Source organism: Dendronephthya gigantea, unplaced genomic scaffold (assembly GCF_004324835.1).
Source record: "Dendronephthya gigantea isolate DGI-Jeju-01 unplaced genomic scaffold, DenGig_1.0 000136F, whole genome shotgun sequence".
Lineage (NCBI taxonomy): Eukaryota > Metazoa > Cnidaria > Anthozoa > Malacalcyonacea > Nephtheidae > Dendronephthya > Dendronephthya gigantea.
The window spans coordinates 136,438-161,276 of NW_021163146.1; the positions used below are offsets into that span (position 1 = coordinate 136,438).

Genomic DNA, 24,839 nt, shown 5'->3' on the forward strand with positions numbered 1-24,839 from the left:
TTGATATTTCGAAGAGCATACAGAGTATAGTTTTGAGTGCAAAATGATTGGTGGTTGTCGAGATAGAAATATTGCGTGACCCATGTTGTGACTTAACTGTATATCTACAAAAATCCAAGATGGCGGATATTTCATTCTTTTCGATCAAAATATTTGTAGAAGTAAGCAAGATATAAAAAAACGGTAAAAGAGAATTAAATATAGTTTTCAAAGCTCTTTCAAACAAGAAAATAAACAAATATATTGCAATTTCCCTTTAAAAGTAGAATATTTAGTAATGGAAGCTAGGATCAGCTTGCTACGGCCATGACCATGGCGAAGCCCGTTGAGCATAATTTCGAACGTTACGCCTAGCGGATTAAAATATGTGAAATGAAAGTATTGGAGAGTGGACATTTTGAAGAAATCACGTTTCCAATTATGATTGTAACAATTTTTTCCGAAAACCTAGTTTTGACTACCCGCTAACCACTACTAAACTACCCACTTCATACAATTAAGACTCCCCATTTTGGAAAATAGGACCGCTTTTGGGTAATCTTGCAAAATATCGCTGCTTTGTTTGTAAAGCTTATTTACATATCAAATAAATTAGCAATTTCAGCTGCGCTCTATCTACTCAAATAAATTAGCAATTTCAGCTGCGCTCTATAATAATTAATGGTGATGCTATGCATCATTAACAGCCTTCGGTTGTTGTTTATCGTCAGACCCAGAGGGATTGTCCAAATTACCTAACGTCCTAAAGCGATTGTTTTCAGCGTTGTCCTCGGTCAAGATAACTTCTTCTTCTTCTTTGGATCCAGTCATGTTATCTGGCAATGTCGCCATTTTTGAGTAAAACGGTCTAAAGTAAAAACGCCAAAAAAGAAAGAAATTCATAAATGAATTCGCCTTATATCTGACTGATTTCTTTTGTTACTTTTTGTGTCTACGGTTGTACAAACATGAATATATGACTACACCCCACTCCCCAAATAAGCTTTTAGCGACAGCCCTGTGCATAGATTCTGTTGTCGAAACTGTTAATATCGTGGACATCCCGCGCATGCTACTAATATTAATGAGCTAACGGTAAACCAACAGCGAGAGTTTTTCAAGATATTATTTTACATTCTGAATTTAATATACATTCGATATTGTGTTGATATTTAGTGATTTTTTCGTTGAGACGTATGTACATACCGGAGAATAGACAGGCACTTTACGAAACGTGCCACCTCTGAGACGGAATTTAGTGATTTTGTTGTTATATTCGACAACATTTCGGTGATTTTATACGCGATTGCTTGCGAAATATGGCAGAAGAAAATGCCATGTCGACATTCGACGTTAAATTAACACAACTTCAAATGACACGCGAGCGAACCGATGAAGACATGCAGTTCTTGATTCTAATAAAGATACTGCGATTAAGTGACAACTGGGAGCTTTAAAAGCGTTAACAAACAAGGTAGAGAGATTGAGACGAGACGTAGAAGCGTTGAAAATCGAGCAAAAGGTGAATGAGATCGATCTTGCTACGTGGAAGTCTCAAGTAGAGACTGATTTAGGAATAGCAGACGACGAAGTGAAACGCTTGGAGAAACGGCAGGACGATTGCAGGCCGGAAAAGGAGAGAAATACTTTCAAAGAGAAATTAAAATAGGAGAAAAAAAAACCTACACGAAACTAAAATTCCCAAATGAGGAAGCACCAGCGACGAAGCGAGGTATCTTGCGCAAATTGGCGAAGATTTTGTCCCGGACGGGTTGGTTTCCCCTCTGATCTTAGAAGAAAAATTTTTGTTCCGGGACGTGTGCGATGCGAAACTCTCGTGGGATGCGAAGGTAAGTAAGGAACAATGGCGGCGGTGCGAGAGACGTTCTGGGTCCCCCGCCTTGCAGCCCAGTGAAAACGATACGCATGGAGAAAGGAATATTTGGTAGTCTTACGAGAGAGGTACAAAATGACCCACAAGAAGAGCAAGTTTCAGTCTAAATCTGGAGAAAGAGCAAGTTACAGTCTAAATGTTGTGTAAATACAGAACGAGAACAAAAATCGAGGTACGTGGCCTTAAGGAAGCATAGAAGAAACCTACTCTGGATAGGATAACGTGATACGTGGAGTATGTCTCAAAGTAAGACCTCAAGACCTCAAAAGAAACTCTAGAAAGGGTTGTGCAGCTGCTTTTTCCGTTACAACTGAGTTGCGATGTTGTAACAGAAGTGCCGATTCTGAACCGAAATGGGGTAGAATTCGAATCACGCGTCCCCGGCGAGACGCATTAGCTGGAGTAAAACTACGAAAACAACATATCAAAGCCGCAGATTATGAGTAGAGGAAGGGAAAATGAATGAGAAAAGACATTGACGATAACTCTAGGTTTAATATTTCGTTGTTTTATAGTATACACCTCTTACAGAGTGGACATCCTGCGCGTGCTACACGTGAGCACAGGGCATATTAAAAAACTAACGGTTTTTCAGTTCTGAGAGTCACAAGTTCGTTTCGTTTATCTAAAGTTGACAGTTCAGGTTTGTAAATTATAAAGAATTTCTCCCATAGGCATAAATTGCATCTATCACTCGCTGGGTTATAAGCTCTTGCTCTCTTCAGAATGATCCGATGTTTGATGTTATTTTCTTTTAGTTTCCAAATGTGTTTGCTCAGCTCCGTATTGGTCTTCTTTTTCTCGTTTTTAAATGACGCCTTGTGATTGGTATATCGAGTCTTGAATGAGTTAGCGGTCAGGCCTACGTAGGTTATCCTCTTTTTGCTTAACGTCAGCTTCGGGTGAGAAATGTTTGCTATAGCATACGACACGTTACGTTAACAAAAAGTGTAAGAATAGTGCATTTTATTATGCGTACCCAAGTATCATATTCTGTGTACTCGATCGAGGCTAAACGACTGCACGCATATTTTGTGCACTTGATCGAAGCTAAGCGACACTGCATGTGCATATCCTGTGATCTCGAACAAAAAATAAACGGATGTACGCGTATATTCTCTGTAATCTGTGCTTGATCGAAGCTTAACGACACCGCACGCATATTCTGTGTACTCGATCAAAACTAAGCGAATTGTAAATGTGCGTATGTTCTGTAGACTCAATCAAAACTAAAGGAAAGGGTATAAAACTCTTTAACTACATTTTGCCCAGTTAAATCTTAGTTAACTCAGAAATACATAACTCTGACTGGCCAATTATGTCCTTAACTACAGTTAAAATTTAACTAGGCTTTCATACAACTGCCCCTGAACGCATATTCTGCGTGTGACTTGATTGAGCAGCTAAACGACTGTGAAGGAACGCAGCACCGAGTTAGTTATAAGGAACTGTTTACATGAGCCCGGTTACCCGAGATTCAACGAAGCGTGAGAGGACTTTGAGGTATTAAACAGCCCTTAGAAAATATTGATATGCGTCGAGAATGAGGGGAATAACTTTTTTATTATAGATACACAAGCGCTGGATAAAATAACTTTCAAATTTATTCGTAATTTGCATAAATGCTGAACACACTTTCTTCAAACTTAAGTAAATAAACGCTATATCCTGAACATTTCAATGCGGAAACAGAACCGAATCAGAAATAAAACCATACCACTGATACACTTGCATTTGATACCTGATACCTGATCAACCTCTTAGGGAATATATAGCTATGATATAAAAGCTTTGTATACAAAGATCTCAATCTAACCAAGTATTTGATTCATTTTCGAAATATTATCGTCGCGTTTTTCATTGTTACAAGGTATACCACGCACCAACAGCATTAAAGGTAGGAAATTGAGAAAAAGCCCTACGTTATGCCAGTAGTTTTCTCGAGCAGGGCAGAACTCATAAGCGATCAAAAATCATGTGATGATAAGCTGATACCTGAATATGTGTGGCGATCTATGGGTAGCTATGTTGTGTAAGGTCGCAGCACTCGCATGATCTTATTATGTATGTTACATTGCCATTCCTTACTATAAATTATATTATTATTTACTACTTTTTGCTCAGTATTATTATTTTACACGCTGTATATTAGTTAATTTGAAATCTGAATAAGTGCTGTCTATTAGCTCGTATCTTTCTAGTAGAGAAACGTAAACAAAATGATTAATAAAATGGACAATAAATTTCAAGTTTTACATGGTTAAAGTGCACTTTGGAATGAAAGTATTCAACGGTAGCTTAAAAACTATAGGTGTAGAAAATGTAACTTGGTATCAACCAATCATCATTCAGCATGCTGTGATGCATATTCAAAATACCCTCTTTAAAACAGGAATATTCTATAACAAACGAAAGCGCAAGCAAAGTTTTCTGGGAAATTAGCCGACCAAAACGGTTTATTAAAGAGCGCAGCGAACATGTTTAGGTCCTTTGCCAAAGTAATAATGGCCAACTTCTTGGATGGCAGCAAAAATAGTAAACTCGCAGGAACTATTAATTAAATAACCGATGTAGTGCAGTCTGACATGCAACTAATCGAGACTTTTCGCGACTAATAATGATATAATATAAGACCTCATTTCCTGTAAAATGGAGACAAGTGAGTCAGACAACTACGCCAACGTTAGATACACAATCAGCGTAGGAGTTGCCTAAAACAGCGATATCGTCGAGATAAATCACAAGGCCAATGCCTATGCGGCGTTGCCGCGGCAAAATGGCTCGAATGTGTTTCATAATTCTGATAAAAACACGCGGTAAACAATATAAGCTAAAAGTCAAAACAATAAATGCATAGAGACCCTTCCACCATAACCGCAAATGTTTGTGGTAATCATCATGATGTATATAGTAACGGCAAATAGGCGTCTTTTAAATCAATTGTTAAAACAAATTCATTTAGTCGGAGCAACTCAACGAGAAAATTGAGTATCAATTTTCAAGTAAATAAATATAGTTCTCGTGTTTCAACTGCCGAAAACTTCAGTAAAGCCTGACGTCCGCTAACGATAACCCTGGCGCACTGTATGTAATATCCAGGGATCAGAAGTTATCTTAGACCAATTTGTGCGTGGTTAATAGTTTTAATCGGCCATTGATTTGGGGTTGAGTGTTGACACACAACTGGGTTGTTTATTGTGGCTGTTGTGAACGAACTGATTGACCGCTCTGTCGACAGCCTTCCTGCTCCTAGTCGAACCTTCAAACTTACGCTTGCTCACAGCCTTCTTAACGGACATACAGTCATGTAGCACGCTTAATCTGAGCGATATTCCGAATACTCTGGGACAATTCGTCGCCAAAAAGCCTCGTCGAAACGCACTGGTTGTCAACACGGCAAAGACAATCCTGAAGTAATATCGGGTTTAATAATGAATTCTCTACGTTTCACTGATTGAGAACTCGTAAACAGCATTGCCGCTAACAATGTGACCGCGAATCAATACCTAAAGCGTAAAGGTCTGCGATGGGGATAGTTTCAGCTGCGGTGCCTTGGCTTTAACCATTTTATTTGCCATGCAACACTTTTAACGAATTGCTTTTGTAAGCTTTCAAGGCGAAGTTCTCGGCTATTTGCGATATCGGATAAATCGTCCCATAACTTTGAATTACTGACTTTAGGAACGAGAAGGAGCAAACAGTTTCTTGGCCGAAGGTACCGCTCTTGAAGCTTTACAAGCTTATCTTTCGACGACTTTTTCGAGCAAGCCTAATCCCGAACTCGCTTATGGAGATCCAGAGAGATATAGCATCTCTACACTCACAAGATTAAATTTACCTTGACGTATGACATGTCTATATTTAATTGTACTTGAAAATCCGTGAGTTTCGTAACAAAAAACCTGTCATGTGACGTCAAAGTTGTCCTCAAAACTTATTATCTTATTATGAACGATTAACAAATATATATTTAAATTGAAGCATCAGGCATCGACGGCATCGTTTTATAATATGATATACATTCATCGCGGTTGAAATTGTGACCGCTTCGCATGAGAAATTAAAATAAAATTTAGTAAAGGCAATATCGCGGCGAATGTAATTTGAGTACTTTTGAGTATGGTTTCTCCAAGCTAGCGCTTTAATTCGTATTAAATTTGTACAACCTACCATCTGCAATCCCAACTCCATAATTCACGTATAGAACGACTATTTATTGAAAATACAATTAACTTCAACCCAGCTAGTGAAGGGATGCAAATTTTGCTATATATCATGTGTGCTGCTGTATCCCGCGCTATTTTGGGCATATAAAAAGCTTTTTAAGAGTCAAAAGACCAATTCAAGAATGAAATAAAGCCTAAAATCAAAGAAATGCAGCCGCCGTCTTTAACTTTAACCCTCATGATTTAGAAAAAAAGGCCATCCCAAAAATGGCGGTGGCAATTTAGTCGTCGTGAGAAATGTAATTAGCTGAAGATTAATAGTTGTAGAGCTATATGGAAATCGTTTTTATGGACAAACGATGTTGCATGTCAGGATATCCGCTTTCTGCAACCGTGAAGTTCAGTGAGCAGTTATCGCTTTTGTGTTTAGTGGGCTTACTATTGTCACCTAGACAACACATGTTTTGCACATGTAAATTAACTTTCTAATTAACAAATTGGCTTGTTTGTCGATATTAGATCTTTGTGTTCGAATAGAAAGCGAATATCCGGCATGAATGTTCAGTGTTGCTCATTTATACACCGTCTTTGTATATGTAGTGCATTGCAATAACTCATTAAAATTATTCTCTGGAATGAGGAGTTTCAAAATTCAGTGAGCTTCTAGTCAAACTGAATAGAAATCAAATGATAACGCATTAATTCGCTATTAAATTTGTAGATATAAAGACTAACGGAAAATGGAAAGCTTGAAATTGAAACACGAGCCTGTCTGTATTCGCGATTTTGAAATTTTCGCTAAAGATTTTCTGCCAAAGGCCGTATTTGATTATTACGCCTCCGCAGCGAATGACGAGCAGACAATCTCGGAATCAACTGCAGCTTTCAAACGGTAAGATTGTAATTACAGTATTGCTTCAGTTTGGCAGAACAGTCAGCAAGAGTAATTACTCGGCGTGAGCAACGCGGAGTTGAAAATTCGCCTCGGTTTTGTTTTGTTATTGTTTTTCTTTTATTTTTCGTCGTCACAAGTGTGTGAAAAAGGTATGTGAGCGTATTTATTATACGTCACAGTTTGTTTCCCAAGAGTTGTGGTGCACAGCTTTGGCTAATTTTCCGATGCGCAATTTGATTTCGCACGCATGCCACGGCAATTCCTCCATGCAAGAGGAACAAACCGTTCTTTTGATGCTGTTCGATTAAGTTTAGATTTAAATAATTGGGGTAAGAATATATTTAATGCATGTATATTCTGGTCCTATTTTAATAATATGGCTGCTATTTCACCGTTTAACAAGATGTGGTCGCGTGTATGGGCGCGTTTAAACGTCGCAGTTTGCACAGGATTGAAGATTTAATATAACTATATTAGCGCGAATTCCAAAGGCAAAGTGAACGTATCATGCAGTTTATTTACGCAGGAGTTAACGCCAGAACAGGCGTTTTGTTTAGCTAAGGACTAGCAAACTCATTGCTTGGATATTCTAAACAATCTAAACAAGACACGGCCTTCCTTAAGAAATTGTTAATAGGGGGGAGGGCTTGCATAAATAGTTCGTAACTATAAAAATTGTTTATTTAAGGATATGTGCGTTTGTTTGAGTTGAAAGGATCTCCCTAGAAAATTTTCTGATTTTCTTGTCTTTGACTTGCTTCCCTCCATTTTGGGGGAGGAGACCATCTCAGCAGCCTAAGCTTTGTTGACGCAATATTATTATTTTCGTCTAAACATAGTTAATTTGCTAATATTTACACTCAAAAGGGACCTTCATTTGGCGGCTGCCAAATGCTGTCACTGGGGGGGGGGGGGGTGCGCTCTTGTTCTTGCAGGAATTAATAATGTAATTTAGCATTGTAAAAAATAGAAGGTCAATATCGATGAGGAAATATCTTAGGCAACATGTCAAATATTAAGAACTTACTGACTGAGAGTGAGGTCTGTACGGTAAAATATTAAACCGAGGTCGTGCCGTATTGACCGAGCGATAGCGAGGTCAATACGGCACGACCGAGGTTTGATATTTTACCGTACAGACCGAACAATCGAAGTCAGTAAGTTATTTATTATATGACTTAATTTGGGAAAACCATAAACACGAATAATAATTCATTTCGAATTGCTGTTGTTTTTCCCGAGGGCAATAAAAATTGAGCGTATTGCCCGTGGGCAATATGGGAAAATCCCGCCTCGTCAGCAGCCAATCAAATTGCAGGATTTACAAAAACAAACACTAGTCATATAATAATAAATATTATTATGACCCATCGGAATCACAAGATTACTTTTCCTGTCATGCATGAGGTGACAGCCCAAGGGATTTCCTCCCAAACAATAGTACTGTCGTGCAAGGTTCAAGTGTCACTTTGGGTCAATCGTTTTTTTGTTATATTTTGCTCGGTTAAGCACTTGAAGCCTTACGTCACTAAAAGCTTAATTCAATAAAATTATTAGTGAAATAGTTTGTAAGTTTGAGATATGGTTCACAGAGTAATAATTTGGTAATTGTACTTGAAATTGATGATGAATTTTTTAAGTTGTGACTGAGTTTAACAATGATCATTTAAGCAAAAGACCAACTCGACTAGTGCGTCAACGCCCTTAAGTAAACAAAATACGAGAGCTGGACCGAGCTTCTAACGGCAACTCACACTTGTAACCATACAACCGCGTTGATTGGATAGTGTGAATCACACCACTTTGCGTAGGGCGTCTTCAAGATCCCCTGAAATTTTATTATGAAAGGGGGTGCACAGCACCCGAACCTTCAGTGGACTCAGTAACAGAGTAAAAGCCACATGGAACGTTGAAGAAGCTCAACATTACTGAACCAACGACAACGGACAGGGCAAAAGACAACGAGAATCCGAAAGGATAGAAAGCAACGAAGATTCGAAGAGCAAGGAAAAACCAAGAAAAGAACATTAAGAACGTTAATATTAGAAAGAACTGTAAAGATCCTACTACCTCGCGACAAGACTGACAAGTGAAAAATTAGAAATTTTCTGTCTTAAAATCGACGAACTATTTGATTTTCACACAACTTGAATTCGTTCAGAAACAAGCTACTGTAATTCTATCAATCACAATCAGAACGGCTGACAATTCTTAACCATTTTTATAGTATTCCTGTGAACAAGATCTGCATAAGTTGCAATGATGATGGAGACTTTAGACTTATTTCTTACCTGGGAGATAAAAAGGATATTTTCAGAAAGAGCTTACTTAACTTAGTAAAAGTGCCAAGTTTGGTTGCGAATTGTTGTAAATTTCGGGAAATATAGCCATTAAAAGCTCACGATTTTTGTATACTTTTGTATTGTGGTTGGAAGTGTGTAATTAATTTAGTTACACATTACAAAATACGCCATCTTCGCATTGATATATTTTCCGTATTTAACAAATTATCGCATGTAAACTTTGCATTTGCACTAATTTAAGTAAGATCATTCTGACTGTGATGATTTATTTTCTTCTTGTTGCTTCGATAAGAAATTAGTCTGATGCGCTAGTCGTCCATTGAACCCTCTGGGCCATTTCAAATGTTGTTGTTTTTGCAATGCTTTGTAACCTTAACCGAAATTATAACTAGATTTCAAACTTCCTTTTTTCAGGTTAAAACTTTTACCTCGAGTTCTACGAAATGTGTCTGCCGTTGACATGTCAACTTCGATTCTTGGTGAGAAAATTGAAGTCCCATTTTGTATAGCACCGACTGGCATGCAGAAACTTGCGCATCCCGACGGGGAACTTGCAACAGCTAGAGGTTAGATTTTGTTTGAATGTTTATGGTTGTTCAACAAGCTTTGCAGTTGATCATAGTAAAGTTTAAACTAGGTAAATAAGGTGTATAAGACCAGGTTTTATTGTCTTACACAAATCTTGGAAACTAGGGACCGACCCGGGCTTATGGGCGGGATTTTTCGATGCATATCCTAAAGTTAATGTTTAAAGTTGAATTCTGCCTAGCAGAATGGTTGTTCGGGGATTATACGAAGATTAACAAGTATTTAAGTCAGTTTTAAAAGTGATAACTTTTTACCTGATTTGAAAATAAAACCTTTTCATTTCGCGTCAAACATATATACTTTGATTTCCATTGTTGCGTGTTGCAATAATTATTTATTGTGTTTCGAGAAATGCAATTTAGCTGATAGCCTGATAGGGTTCAGAAAAAACTAATAAATATTATTATTGTCTCAACCGCAGCCAGCTCCCGAAATGACACATGCATGACCCTGAGTTGCTGGTCATTGACAAGGCTTGAAGACGTCGCCTCAGGCTCTGATGGATTGAAATGGTTCCAAACAGACATTCTAGGAGATCGAAGTATTATGGCGAGCCTTATTAGACGTGCAGAGGCTGCAGGGTATAAAGCAATCGTTTTGACGGTTGACATGCCAATCTGTGGTAAACGACACACCCAGATTCGCTACGTGTTTACCGGCTTACCGCCAATACCTAACATAAAGGAGGCATTCGATTCGAAGGATATGTCAGAGTTTGGTAGTGGCTCTGTGGACAAAATCCACGATAGATCAGCTACATGGGACACGATCATTCCCTGGGTAAAGTCTATTACATCATTACCAGTAGTAGTGAAAGGAATACTTACCGCTGAAGATGCAAAACTAGCGGTAAAATGCGGTGTTGATGGCATCATTGTTTCAAATCATGGAGGTCGACAATTAGACTGTGTTCCCGCGACGGTATGCGCAATGTGTCCAAATTATATTTTGTAATTTATGATAATTTACTGTAATTTATAATTTATATATTATAACCCAATTTATGGTAATTTAAAATTTAGTCATAATTTATTGCAATTTATGATTGAGTGCCAGTTAACAGCTTCCCGCTTTACCCTGATTGAGAAAAGCAATTGAGCATTTGTGAGGAAAAACATAAGTTAATACTATATGCGATCATCTTAAAAATAAATTGCACTATTTCAAACTCAATCATGAAGGCACAATTACTTAATATCTCGGTTTAGATTGAAGTTTTACCGTCAATAGTGTCCGCTGTCGGTCAAGATGTCGAAGTGTATCTGGACGGTGGAATAAGGTTTGGTTCGGATATTTTCAAAGCCTTGGCTTTAGGGGCAAAAGCGGTGTTTATCGGGAGGCCGATCCTATGGGGTCTTGCCTATCAGGTAAAAACCATAAATTAAACGAACGAACAAGAATTATTGGACGTTCAATAGCATTGAACAATCGGTGTCAAATTAAACAAAAATCATCAAAAATAATGTAAAAAATAGCCATTGTACCTGTAAGATATTGGTTACTGCAATTACTTTCTACGTCGAACACTGTTTTTTATAAATATTTTCTGTACAACACTGTCGAACACTGTTTTTTAGAAATATTTCATTCGCCATATTTCAAAACTCGTTGTACCTCCAACGAGTTAAATTACAGATTCTAGCTATTGTTCGAACTCCGAACTCACTTGAAAGCCCGAGCCCCGAGGTATTTAGCTACATATACCTACGCACTCTAAGTTATTACAAAATGACACGTAAAGCCGAAAAGAAATATTTAGGGAAATATTTTTGAATTCTTAGTTTATTTCTCGAAACCTCCCACATTACCTCGTTGTAAAACCTGACTTAAACCGTGGAAATGTATGAAATTTTTTTTATATTTATCAAGGGTGAAGAAGGAGTGCATAGAGTTTTACAGATCTTTAAGGAGGAGCTTGAAATCACCATGGCACTTTGTGGTAAACTGTTGATATAATTTATTGATTATCTAAAATATGTATCAAAATAAAATGCACTCATTTCAAAGAAACAGTAACATACTGATTTAAAATAAAACCAGAAAATTAGCTAAGAAATTAAATGTAAATAAATATTTTTTTGACGGACCTATCCATCTCATTTTCTATATTTTCAAAAGTAAAAATATCAGACGTAGATTGCATGCTTCATTGTGTGACATGTGCGCAAATCAAGAAAAGTTTAGTGCATCGGTCTGGTCAGTCTTGTTATTTGATTTGTCTTAAGGCGCGTTTGCACTACGTGCTTTGACCTGACCGGGCCTGGACCAGGCCTAAGGGCCTAGATGTGAACGTTGTTTGTCAGGCTTAGACCAGGCCTGGACCTGGTCTAGGCCACAAAATCCAGGCCAACAGTTTTTCCAAGTGTTTTGTCAATTATGTTGTCCATCCGATATCATCAACAGGGAAGACATTGTGAACGTGGCACATATTACCTAGACTTGTCCTAGACCTGGTCCAGGCCAGGTTTAGGCCTGAAATGTAAACGCAGCTTAAGAATCTTAAATAAGACAAGTTTCATTTTTTTTAAGGGTGTGCAACTTTGAAGGATATTGTTAAAGACATGGTGGTCCGTGAGTCATTGTACCATTCGAAGTTATAAATTTACCAAGAATAGCATTTAAAACAAAAAGATAGCATATATTGGCACCAAGGAGTGCGCCTAGCCAAAAAGAAATGTGTTCGGCACAATGGGAAAGTTTCTTCTAAATACAAATTATTACCATCATGTAATTGTAATATGATTTATTTAATATGATTGATTTCTTTTTTTCATTGCTATCCCCTATGAGGACAGCCATATGCAAAATGGTTGCTTCCCATGATGGAGAGGTGTAAAGAAAATAAAATTTAAGCGAAAAACTATGAACGATAGCAAGCCAAGAAATAATTACTTGATTATGCCATTGCCTGTCAAACAAGAGCATTTCGCAGCAAGTTCAAGGGCCATCGTTTCAAGTTTCTGTGAGTGTCGCTTACACCGTGCCATAGATTTCTCCTTGAGTTGGCGCTTAGTCGCCCAGATACCATGCAGGGTTTCGCTACTTTTTAATCCCCACAAACCAGTCAGTTGGTTGAAGGTATACGCGACTGCTGCGGAAGAATTAGTGAACTTGCATGGCCTCGCTTTTGGAAGCGTAAGGAAATCAAGGACATTCTCCCCCTAATGCAGGTGTTTACTTGTAATTTTTGTGTTGATGTTGTACTGCATGGCTTACCCGGATGGGCGCTTTTTTTTAAAATATCAGCTGCTTATTATGTGCACCCTTCACCATTATGCGGCTTCTGCTTGCCTATAATCCTACTATCGCGCTTTCCGACGTCAGGCTGCAGCCTACAAGCTTAATTACGGATTAGTTGAATGCTCGAAGTTTTTTTATTTCAACCTGACCTAAAAATCTCGAGAAATTTCAGCGAGAATTGGCTGTTGATCCGGACCCGGCCAAAGTTTACTATCTCTTTGGGATAGTATATGAATGGTATGGTCCACATTGCTAATTTTGAAATTAAACTTCAGATTTAAACATGAGGTGTGATATAGCGAATTAAAGCAGAAGATTTAAGAATAACTGATCAATTTTAACACGGGAAAGAGTTATTTAGTAGCATCTGGGTGTTGATATGTATGGATCTTCGCGGATATTGGATTCGCGACTTTTGGCAAAAAATGTTCCGCTTAGTCATGCAGCGCAGGAGTCAAAATCATGGGATTTTCAACATGTTTTACTCACTGATTTGTATGTACGTATTTAAGAGGAGATTTTTTATTATGTCGCGTATTTTGGTGGAAAAACGCTTAAAACCTAAAATCTTTTCAGCGTACCGCTCAAAATTAATATATTTTATTAATTTATTATAACTGAAATGAATACAAAAGCAGCTCCGATTCAAGTGTCATTTTCTTCTCGGCGTATCCCGAAAATTTTTTTCATTTTCACAGTATTTTAATTAAGATTATACAGTAAAAACATAAAAAAATATATACAGTACTTTGTGGATGCTTTTCAGGTTTGCAAAACATTTTTAATGCTGAAAATTTTAGTGCTGTTGTATGAAGATATAACTGAGGTTTTGAGCATATATTACGCGACATAGAAAAATATTTCCTCGTAATAATATATAATAACTCCCCAATTGAACAATGTAACAGTGCAGTTAAAGCTAAAAATTAACAAGACAAATTGATAGCATTCAGTGTTGGCGCATGTGAAATATAATTATTATTAAGGGAACCGATTTCAGAAATATATTAGCCAAGTGAAAAAATTACTTATCAGTCGCGAATACAAATCTTTCGCGACTTAATCACTGGTAGAATTCAATAAAAACTTGCCCAATTATGCGAAACTTAAATATTTCAGGGGGCAGCTGCGTCTGCCCCTGCTTACTCCAATGTATTTAACATCGGCAGAGCCTACAGAAAAGGACCCCAGGGCATAGCCGTCAAACGCACTATTGCAAGAAAAAACGAATTTGTATCTTTACAATGTTTGCTATAAAAATGCACTTTAATTGAAATAAAGCCCCTGAACTCATTCCAGCTACTTTTATAATGAAATCTAAAAAATCATGAAAATTATTTTTATTGCCTTTTAACTTCAATCTATGGATGTCCATTACACGCTGGGGGTATATATTTATATATATATATATATATATATATATATATATATATATATATATAATATATATATATATATATATATATATTTATATAATATATAAATATATTATAATATATTATATATATATATATATATATATATATCAAGTAATTCCAACAATTAACAAAGTATACATTACGAAAAACAGAATATTTATGAAATCGTAATGGATTTGAAGCGCGATCATTATTTTCTACAACTTATGATACTAAATTCTATGGCCAATCCTTTGGAAGACATCTGGTCTTAAATATTTCTATTTAAACACATTTTCTTCATAATTTTGATCGCTTCTTTTTTCAACATTTTCTTTGTCCAAAAGAAAATTACCGTGTCTAAACTGGAAAAGCATAAGAAAAGCGTAATAACCCAGATTAAGATTGTTCTGTTCTCAAATTCGCTAAGGCTTCTTGAAAGCAGCTGAAAAATTGACATTGGCAGAAACGCTAACACAAAGAAACAAATTACTACAATAAAACAAGATCTTGCTTGCTTAATTTCTTGAAGTAATGTTTTTCTTGTTTTTTTCTTCTCAAAGGCTATGTCACGCGGCCGATTTCGATTTTCTGAACTGGTCAACTTTCTCACAACCAAGTATATTCTCGTATACGCAAATGCGATAAATCCAAAAGAAAGACAAACTTTTGTCAATGGGTATATCCCAACCTGTCCGTACACTGCAGAGGTGCGTAAAATGAAAGGAAATTCCAAAGCAGAACCACAACCCTAGAATATCAACATCTTTCTCTTTGTTGCTAGGGTTGCGTAAGCGTAGGGATGTAAGATAGCAATGTATCTGTCTGCAGTCATAACAATCAATGTGAATGTTGACATTCCAAGTGGTAGAAGTACCGACTTTAGTGCAAAGATTGCAACAAAACAGTTCGAAATCCCTCCCAGTCCGCTCGTCATAAATATGATAAACAGAGGTATTCCCAACATACCAATCGTTAAGTCAATCATCGACTGAATAAAAACAATAAAGTAGCAAGGTTTGTTGTACAGTTGAGAAGATCTCCAAATCGTTAAAATCGCAACAGCATTGAGTATTATTGTAGGAATTATCAAAATAATATTAACAGCAATGGCAAAAACATGATTGAGAAAAATTTTGTTTGATGGAAGTTTTTTAAAGATATGATGCGAATTCCCTAAAAAGTTGCAACTGATTTCATAAATTTCCTCTTCCACCGTCGCATTCATGTTGCTTGCATAAGTTTAATAAGGATATGCTGATAGAAGTGAGAATGAATAAGAGCATTATCGTTTAAATTGCTCGCATTGTGTTGGCGTAACTTACAATTAAACTTGCCTTATATAGGTCGTGCGGTTTTGCAGTAGATGCTAATTCAATATGCAGCAAAAATGCAGCTGAAATGATTCAATTAAACATGCTGTATGCAATTTTCAAATGCACATGCATGTTTCACTGCTAAAATTCCCTCCTAATTCGCCAGAATATGTCGACTTGAATGGTAACGTCGGTACTGTAATTCAAATATTTGAATTTTCGAATTCGTTTTCCAATTTTTTCGAATTCGTTTGTCTCAAAAGTTCGAAAATTCGTTTCAACCTCTATTGGAAAAAAGCGAGAACGGTTTTCGAATGATCAAAATGACTTCTTTTAAAAATATTTTACTAATATTTTGCTAATATTTTGGTGTTCATTGACTGCGAAAACAATGAATTTCTAAAGAGATGAATAATGATAGGAACGATCATTAATTTTTCATTTGTTATTGCGGCAGACGTTGTAATGTTTAAGATGGGCGCGTGTTAACAATTTAAGCTCATAACGGATTCACCAGATAGACAATTGATCAGAATAAACGATTTTGTTTCTTTTCACTTCTAGTTTGATTTCCTAAATTTGCTTTTTCACCGGCATACTAATTTGGCTTTGGGCTTGTTTAAGTTGGGAACACAGAGGAAAGTGAAAAAATCGCTCAGATTTATTGAATTAACAGTTAGTTATTTTATTTTTACTTATATGATTTTAGATTTGAAATTTTTAAACTCTTGAAATAAAACATATTCTCTTTTGTAAAATTATGCAGATTCAATGCACATTGTATGAGACGTCTTATAGTACTCCATATTAACTGTTAAAAGGAGGGGAAATAGTACTCCATATTTATATTTCATGAAGTATAATTAGGTATAGACCGCGGGACAGTAGGAACGAGAGTGCAAGTATGGAGGAAGGGAACTAGGTGGTTCTTAGTATTATAAATGCTGTTAAGATTGAAAAAAATAGAACATATATCAGTAGCGACGAGTGGGAAATTGAACTCATATAATATGAATTCTAACGAGGCAAGCCAACTGTTGTTTTTTGACCCGGATAGGCACCCGGAAGATACTCTTAAGGCATTCCAGGAGTTTATTCAGACGTTTGATCTGAGATATAATGCTCAATATCCAGATCGACCAAAGGTATCATTGGATTCGGCCGGCTGTAGAGAGATGGAAAGTAGCGAATACAACCGAAGAAAGGAACAAGGAAAAATGGCCAGAGTTCGTTAGAAAAATGCAGCAGTTCTACAAGCCTACAGATAATACAACGCTTAAAAATTTCCATTTTCAGACATTGACACAGCAAGATCAAGAATCATTTCCAGCCTTTTGTAATCGTGTTGAGACGGAGGCCAAGCATTGTCAGTTCAAGTGCACGTGTGACAACGATAACTGTTCGGCGGAAATTATAGCTGTCCGAGGTAAAATAGTGATTGGTACGAGCAGTAATAAGATGCGAGAAGAGGCATTGAAGTTATCCTGGGGTCAATCACCTTAAGGCGTTAAGGCATGAAAATATGTAGAAAGTGCTCTGAGAGGCGGAGGGGAGATAACGGGAGAGTCAGTCAATAAAGTAGGAAAATTCTCATATAGACGTATGAAGAAAAAGGATATAGGGCAAAGGTCCGCGATGAAGGCAATAAACTATTACAATTGTGGGAGTCAAGTTACTGGCCAAATTGTGAAACACAAAGAAGTATGTCCAGCACGGGCGGTTAAATGCAATAAATGCGGCAAAGTCTGTAAGAACTCTGTACCTGTGAGACAAATGGATACAGAGGACGAGACGGAAGGTGATGAAGTATATACAATATCAATTTGTTTAGAATCAAGGCGTCGACGAGTTTTGTTCAACCGAGGTTGTCATTGGGTATGCAAAGTAAAAATGATTTCAAGACGCAGTTGATAGTGAACAATTGCCTGGATACGGTAATAGTCGATACAGGGGCACAAGTCAGTGTTTGTGGAACGGTCCAGGCCAGGAAGTGGAACTTGCTGGGGACGATAACTCCATCAAAAGTGAGGATAAAGCCATACAAAAGCACTTCTATACCTGTTTATGGTCAAGCACGGTGTGCAGTTACATATGGCCATAATGACTGTTCCGATCGTGTGAAATATTATTTCGGGATCTTGGAGCCAATATTGGCAGGAAAGGCGACTTTATAGCTTGGTATAATCGATTTCAATGCCAATCCGGATACATTTCAAACCGATCTCTATAGTGGATGCTGAAAATAAAGGCACTCTCCAGGAGATATTGATGAAGTACCAACAAAATTTTAGTGGGATTGGTAAGCTCATCAACCATAAGGTTAAATTACATGTGGACAGGGAAATCAAGCCAGTCCATGTACCACCAAGGTCGTTTCCATACCATCTTAACGGAAGAGCTTAGAAGGTGATTGAAGATATGGTTCCGCAAGATGTCACGAAAAGCATTCTAGAGATGAGCCTGCCCTATGGGTCGCCAATGCTGTTTTAGCACCAAAAGATGATGGTAGCATTCGGGTTATTATGGATGCTCGTAACGTAAATAAAGCTTTGCATCTAACAAATCACCCTATTCCACGTCATGAAGATATCAAAGCAAAGTTAGATGGCTGTCAAGTTTTCTCGAAAATGGATTTCAAATCAGCATTTAGCAGAATAGAATTGGAACCTGAGTCGAGATACTTGACTGTATTTCACGCCGATGATAAGCTTTATCGTTATAAGCGACACAAGGGGAACTAAACGCGGCGCTCCATCCTATATTCGCACCTATCTCCAATTCCCACCTGATACATGACGATCTCATTGTAGCTGCCAAAACAGATGAAGATCATGAGCGGTTGTTGAGCTTTGTATGCAGGTAATTACTGATGCAGGAATGACACTGAATGCAAAAAAGTGCCAGTTTGGAAAAAAGGAAATTTCTTTCTGGGGAATGAGCTATGGTGAAGATGGAGTAAGACCGGATCCGTCCAAGGTGGAAGCACTCAAACATATTACTGCTCCGGCTAGCAAGGAGGAACTGATCAGCTTCTTATGCATGATGCAATCTAATGCGGTCTTTATTCTAAATTTTGCCGAAAAGTCGGAGAGTTAACGAGGGAAGACCAAGATTTGTCTGGAATAAGAAGCACCAGATATGCTTTGAGGAACTGATTGATGCGTTTCAGAAGGATGTTTCTCTTAGGTATTTTGACAACAGTAAGCTCACGTTTGCATTTGTTGATGCTCATATGACGGGATTAGGAGCAATGCTTGTCCAAGGGAACAGTGTGAGGGAAGCAAAACCAGTCGCATTCGCATCCAGAACGACCAGCCAGGCAGAAGCAAAGTATCCCCAACTCGATTTGAAGGCAATAAGTCTTGATTTTGGCCTGGGAAGGTTCCATAGTTACCTCGTAAGAGCTTTTGGTGTTCATTGACTATGAAAACAATGAATTTCTAAAGAAATGAATAATTATAATAACATAAAATTTGCATAGCATGACTAAATCGTCAGGCTGGCTACGCCACTGTTAATAATCTCTTAAATATGATACACACTACGCCGGTTATGGATAGCATTGGCATTGGTAACATTGCAAAACACACGAAGATGGATGGAACTCTAAGTGAGCTTACAAAGATTATACGAAGTGGTCGGACGTGGATACCAAAGTCTTTTGATGTAAAAGTACGAAAGTTCGAACATTTGAACCCAAAAGTAACCATCGCAGGAAATGGCGTTTTGTTCAAAGGAGAGAGAATTATTCTTCCAGAAGACCTTCAAGATACAGCAATTTAGCTAGCGCATAGGGGAATTCACTTTAGACAGTGTGGTACCAGGAAAGTGTTGGGAGACAGTGGCCGTAGACTTGTTTTGTCCTATGCCATCATCGAAACATATAGTTGTCGTACAGGACCTATCTTCACGATTTCCAGCCGCTAAATTGCTCTCCTCTACCAAAGCTTCCCACATGCACGTTCTTCCAGCTATGGCCGATATATATAATTCATATGGACAGCCGGACAATCAATCGTCGGATAATGGACCGCCATTCAATTCGGAAGGTATGGAAGCATTTGGCCAGAAACGAGACATTCATTTAAAGAAGATACCCCTAATGCATCCATCTGCTAATCCTGTGGAGACGCTTATGAAACCGCTCGGAAAAACCATGAAAATTGCAAACTACAAGCGGGACTCAGAGAAAAAAGAACTGGATATCCTATTAACGAATTATCGGGATACCCCGCATCCAGCAACCGGCATTCCGCCTGCTGCTATGTTTTTCAGAGATTGAATAGTAAAAGTGCGTTTCCAAGGAGATCTATACCTGATGAGGAAGTGAAAGAGGCTAGAAGTAAAGACAAGGCAATGAAACAGGATCGTCAGGATCAAGTTAATGCATCAAAGTACAGGATACCTTCAGAGTTTCACATCGGAGATACTGTTATGCTGCAAAATTATAGAAAGACCTCCAAGTTTGATCCTATATTCCTTCTAGAACATTGTGAGATTATTGATTGTTCAGATGATGGAAGATTTCTCACTGTTGAAAGAAAACGAGATGGAAAGATATTTAAAAGGCACACGGATGATGTTAAAGGGTACTACGGGTTGCAGGACGTGCCTAGGGAAGAGAATGTACCATCGGATGAAGCTTTTGAAAATAGGGAATGGCATAAATGGTTTGAACAATGCACACCCAAGGCATATGATAGTTATGAAATTGAGTGACTAATCGAGTGATATGCAATATTAGTTCATTGTTATTAAATTTAATATTTAGTTAATACTTAGTTGCGCTGCATGGACGCGTAGTTATTGTATTTAGTATTAACTGTTAAAAGGGGGGATATAGTACTCCATATATATATTTCATGAAGTATAGTTATGTATAGACCGCGGGACAGTAGGAACGAGAATGCAAGTATGGGGGAAGGGAACTACGTGGTTCTTAGTATTGTAAATACTGTTAAGATTGAAAAAAAACATATATCACGTCTGATGGTATATTTCATGGTAAATAATAATCAAAATAATTTATTATTACGCTACCTATATATATGAGTCACTTAACTTCCAGAAAAAGGTAAGAATCTTGTTGTATTTTTGTCATTTTTTTAACAAAAATATGAGGGTAAACTTTGGTTCTTTGAAAATATACGAACTGAACTAAACTTTTATTCTTTGAAAATATATACAAAGTAAACTAACCTTGAACTAAAGTTAACGACGCCTGTGCATCAGGCAATAATATGTGTCTTAATTTTCGCTTTTTAATATGCCTCCTAAGAATAAAACAAATGGCCAAGCTGGCGAGCAAACAAACTTTTCAACATTAATAGCCACGTTGCCTTTATTGCCGACTATTGAAAACATTCTTGATAGTCGCTTTAAACTTTAAAGCAAAAACGAAGGAGTTAAATGACGTGGCTCTAAAACATAATAAGTCAATGAAGACGAGCTTTAAGCTATTTAGAAAACCCAATAGTTTCATAGGAAATGAATTTGATGCATTAATGAAGTTGTTTGCTCTGCTACAAGAGGAGGATAAACAGCTTAAGTTCGAAAACACTTCTGTAAAAAATGAAGTATCCGAATTGAATAATAAATTATCTAAACTAGACGACGAACAAGAAAATATCAACATATATAGTCGCTGGGAAGTTTATGGTGTACCTGAAAATCAAGGTGAGAATACCGATGAATTAGTCAAGCGAATCGGCAAGCTTGTTGGTGTTAAGGCCGTCCAAGCAGATATTTCAATTAGTCATCGATTCCCGAGTAAAAGGGATCGAATCCGAATGATTGCTAAGTTTATGAAACGTAGTAGGTACATGCAAAGACAAGATTTATCAAGCTAAAGCAATTTAAAAACTTATAATTTATCGCACATAACTTATCGCACACTTTTAAAGCCGTTTTACATAAGCTTAGTACACTTTGTGTGGTTATTTATTCTGAACTATGTTTATAAATATTTCGATCTACCGGAAGATATAATTTATTTCTCTTTCATGGTCTAGATGATGCCGAATTTAGGCATATGTTATTTGAATTGCAAAATGTCAATCATATCAATATTTGGAGCTTGTGATGGAACTTTAATTCCCTTTGTTATTTTCTGGAGAATATTGATCATAAATTCTCTTTCATTGCTCTTTCTCAAACCTGGCTTAAAACCTCGAAGAACGTCTTTGAAATGAACGTCTTTGAAAGATTTAACTTTTAATAATAAAGAGTGTAATGAGTCGTTGTTTATAGACATCATCAAATCTAGAGAAAAAAATGTTATTGTTGTTATTGTTTAGTAAAATATTGATGATCTCCAATCAGATCTGAAATATAATGGGAGAGAAAATAAGATCTGTTTTATAATTGGAGACTTTAACCTGAATTTACTCACGTGTCAAAACCATAATCTAACTTATGAATTTATGGATATCATGTACTCTAATTTGTTTTTGCCATTAATATTACACGCCCCACAAAATTACTTCTTATAAATTATAATGCCACATTAATTGATAAGATATTTTTCATATAATCTGAATAATTGCCTTTTTAGTTGCGTGTTTTTTAATGATATATCTGACACTTGCCAATATTTTGAGCCAATTTATATAAAACATATATAAATTTAAGTTAATGGAGCAATGCTCGTGGCAGGGCAAAGGGCAATTTTATTGCAGCTTCATGTTATCACAACTAAAACATGCGGCCGATGGTGATGAAAGGTCATCCGGTTTATTAGGTCCGAAATATCAAAGGTTACTTCGTATTCATCTTTGGTGCATGTGCACAGCAGATAACACCAAATTCCTACAACCAATCAGAATATTGCCTGCGTAATTTGACATGAATTTAACCAATCAAAAATCAGGAATACGAACACAAAAGACAAAGCATGCTTGCTGAAAGTCACTGTGTTCTAAAGTCCCAACGAGGCACACTACAGGTTACAAAGCTGCGAAAGAAAATACAGTCGGAGATATTCCTACATTGCTTATAAATAATTCATCGTTATGCCTCCCGTGCGACGCGTGAGAATAAGAACCGCAAACGGAGGAAGTGCGCCAAACCAAAACGAATCCAACAGCAGAAATAATTGAGCGGTCACTATTACAAGTCTCCGAAGACATTGCGCCGAAAAAGGACTACCAACACATGGACGTCGAAATGCGTTAGTGGCTCGCTTACAACACAACGCCACAACGAATATCAACTTACCTGTGTCGACAAACGAAGACCCGCAACCAGCGCCTACTGTATCGCCAACTTTGCTTACGGAACAACAACCACTTTCAGAAATGCAGCAGGCGCAAATTAAGTCGATCGTCTCCAGGTGTGTTGAACAAGCAGCGACCGAGATAGCGTCCAACGCAGCCCGGGCTGCCGTCCAAGCAGTGTTAAACTCGACATCTTGTGCCAGTGAGAGCAACGCGGCCAACAACAGAATTCCAGTCGTCCCAGCCGAAAGCGACGCGCACGAAGGCGGGAATATTTCCATACTAACCGCAAATCATGCGACCAACGCTGCACAGCGAATTCCCTACGGAAATGGCTTCCACGAGGTTCCTGCGACATATGTCAAGCAAATACAGTCGGGTGAGTTCTTTGACCTAGCTAAACTTTTACCTAAAAACATGTCGATAGGTAACCAGTCCGATGAGCCCTTAATCTTAACGCTTGACAACACGGTGACTAAGGCGAAAAAAGCATCTCAGCCAACCGCTAGAATCACCGATATTGAACTGTGGACAACCGCGTACACCTCGTACATGAGCGTTTTAACCCATCAATTTCCTGGTCGGGCCCAAGAACTTATCCAATATATGAGTTTGATACGCCACGCAGCCCAAACTCATCAGGGCCTGGGTTGGTGTATATACGACCACAAATTCCGATGTAAAGCTGCTCTTAACCCTAGTCTTGACTGGTCCATTATTGATCAACAACTATGGCTGATGATATTTACCATAGCACCAGATATGCTTGCACGACAATATCCTAATTTTTCCAATGGACCCCAAAACCGGGCTTCCTCAGGGGGCGAACGAGGAGGCTCTTGCCATGAGTTCAACCGAATGGATCGGTGTTCCCGGCAGTCACCCTACCTATGTATGTAGTGGTACGTGTAGGTGTTTTGCTATTTACACAATTTTTCTTCATTTTATTGTTGCTATAGCTAGCTACTTTCAAACATACGATGTACCTCAAAATCAAAACGGGGCGCGCACAGCGAAGCTCTCTCTCTCATAGCTTACCATATATCAAACATAATATTATAAACATCGTTTGTTTACATCCGCTGCTTCCGTTTTACTGTTAAATCGTGTTCCCTAGTAAACAAAACAACAGTGTTACACAGAGTTGACATTTTACCGACGCGTGATTCAAAACCCAGAATATGTCTAGGAAGCGGTTTCCTGAGAATTTAATAGTGCGGCTTCATCCGTGAAAACGGGTAAATTCCTCTATCCATTTACACAGACGAAACGGACCATAAAAACGGTTAGTTTTGTGTCCGTTTAAACAGTTATTCCTATCTGTGCAAACGGTTTCTTTAAAGCGTAAAAAGGCTTTCTTCAAAGCGTTAAAATTTTTTATCGTACCGTTTAAACGTTTTAACGAAGGTTACTCAAATTCTCACGAAGACTCACCAGTTGCTTGTGTCAACAGCAAACATGGTTGGTTTTGCTATTTCCGTACTCTTTGCCAAAATATTTATGTGTAACTGTAAATGTAGAAGTGATCCAAGTAGACCCTTGTGGAATACCGTATATGATATTTAGCTTTGTTTAAAATGGCGGGGAGTTGTTGCCTGTATTTTTTAGTAGTATTTGACCCCAAAGTTTGCCAAAATGATATTACAGCTGTTTAGGACAGTGTGTAAAATTGTAGTGTGATCCAATCCTGGAGCGATGAACTTGAAACTTTGAAACCAAAAATCAAAAATCTATTCAAATAAGTAAGCTAATTGAATCCGATTTGAATACTGCATGGTCGCTGATGAAGGCAAAGATTTTTTTTGAGGAAAAAATTAGCTATACAATAAAGATATTTGACAATAAAG

At 37.5% G+C, this 24,839-nt stretch overlaps 1 protein-coding gene across 1 annotated transcript; it reads left to right on the plus strand.

Annotated features, from left to right (window-relative positions):
- The first annotated feature begins 6,691 nt into the window (after positions 1–6,691).
- On the plus strand, positions 6,692–12,425 carry LOC114536445 (hydroxyacid oxidase 1-like). The gene is made up of 6 exons (XM_028557806.1): positions 6,692–6,931; positions 9,652–9,803; positions 10,247–10,746; positions 11,034–11,192; positions 11,695–11,764; positions 12,355–12,425. Exons 1-6 carry the CDS (start codon positions 6,780–6,782, stop codon positions 12,423–12,425), a joined length of 1,104 nt encoding a protein of 367 aa, XP_028413607.1. The 5' UTR covers positions 6,692–6,779.
- The last annotated feature ends 12,414 nt before the right edge of the window (positions 12,426–24,839 follow it).

Bases quoted from the DNA above. Each gene is read 5' to 3' on its own strand.
- LOC114536445 (XM_028557806.1), top strand. From the start codon at position 6,780: ATGGAAAGCTTGAAATTGAAACACGAGCCTGTCTGTATTCGCGATTTT. The intron at 6,932-9,651 runs GTAAGATTGTAA...TCCTTTTTTCAG, and splicing joins TCAACTGCAGCTTTCAAACG to GTTAAAACTTTTACCTCGAG. The intron at 10,747-11,033 runs GTATGCGCAATG...ATCTCGGTTTAG, and splicing joins TAGACTGTGTTCCCGCGACG to ATTGAAGTTTTACCGTCAAT.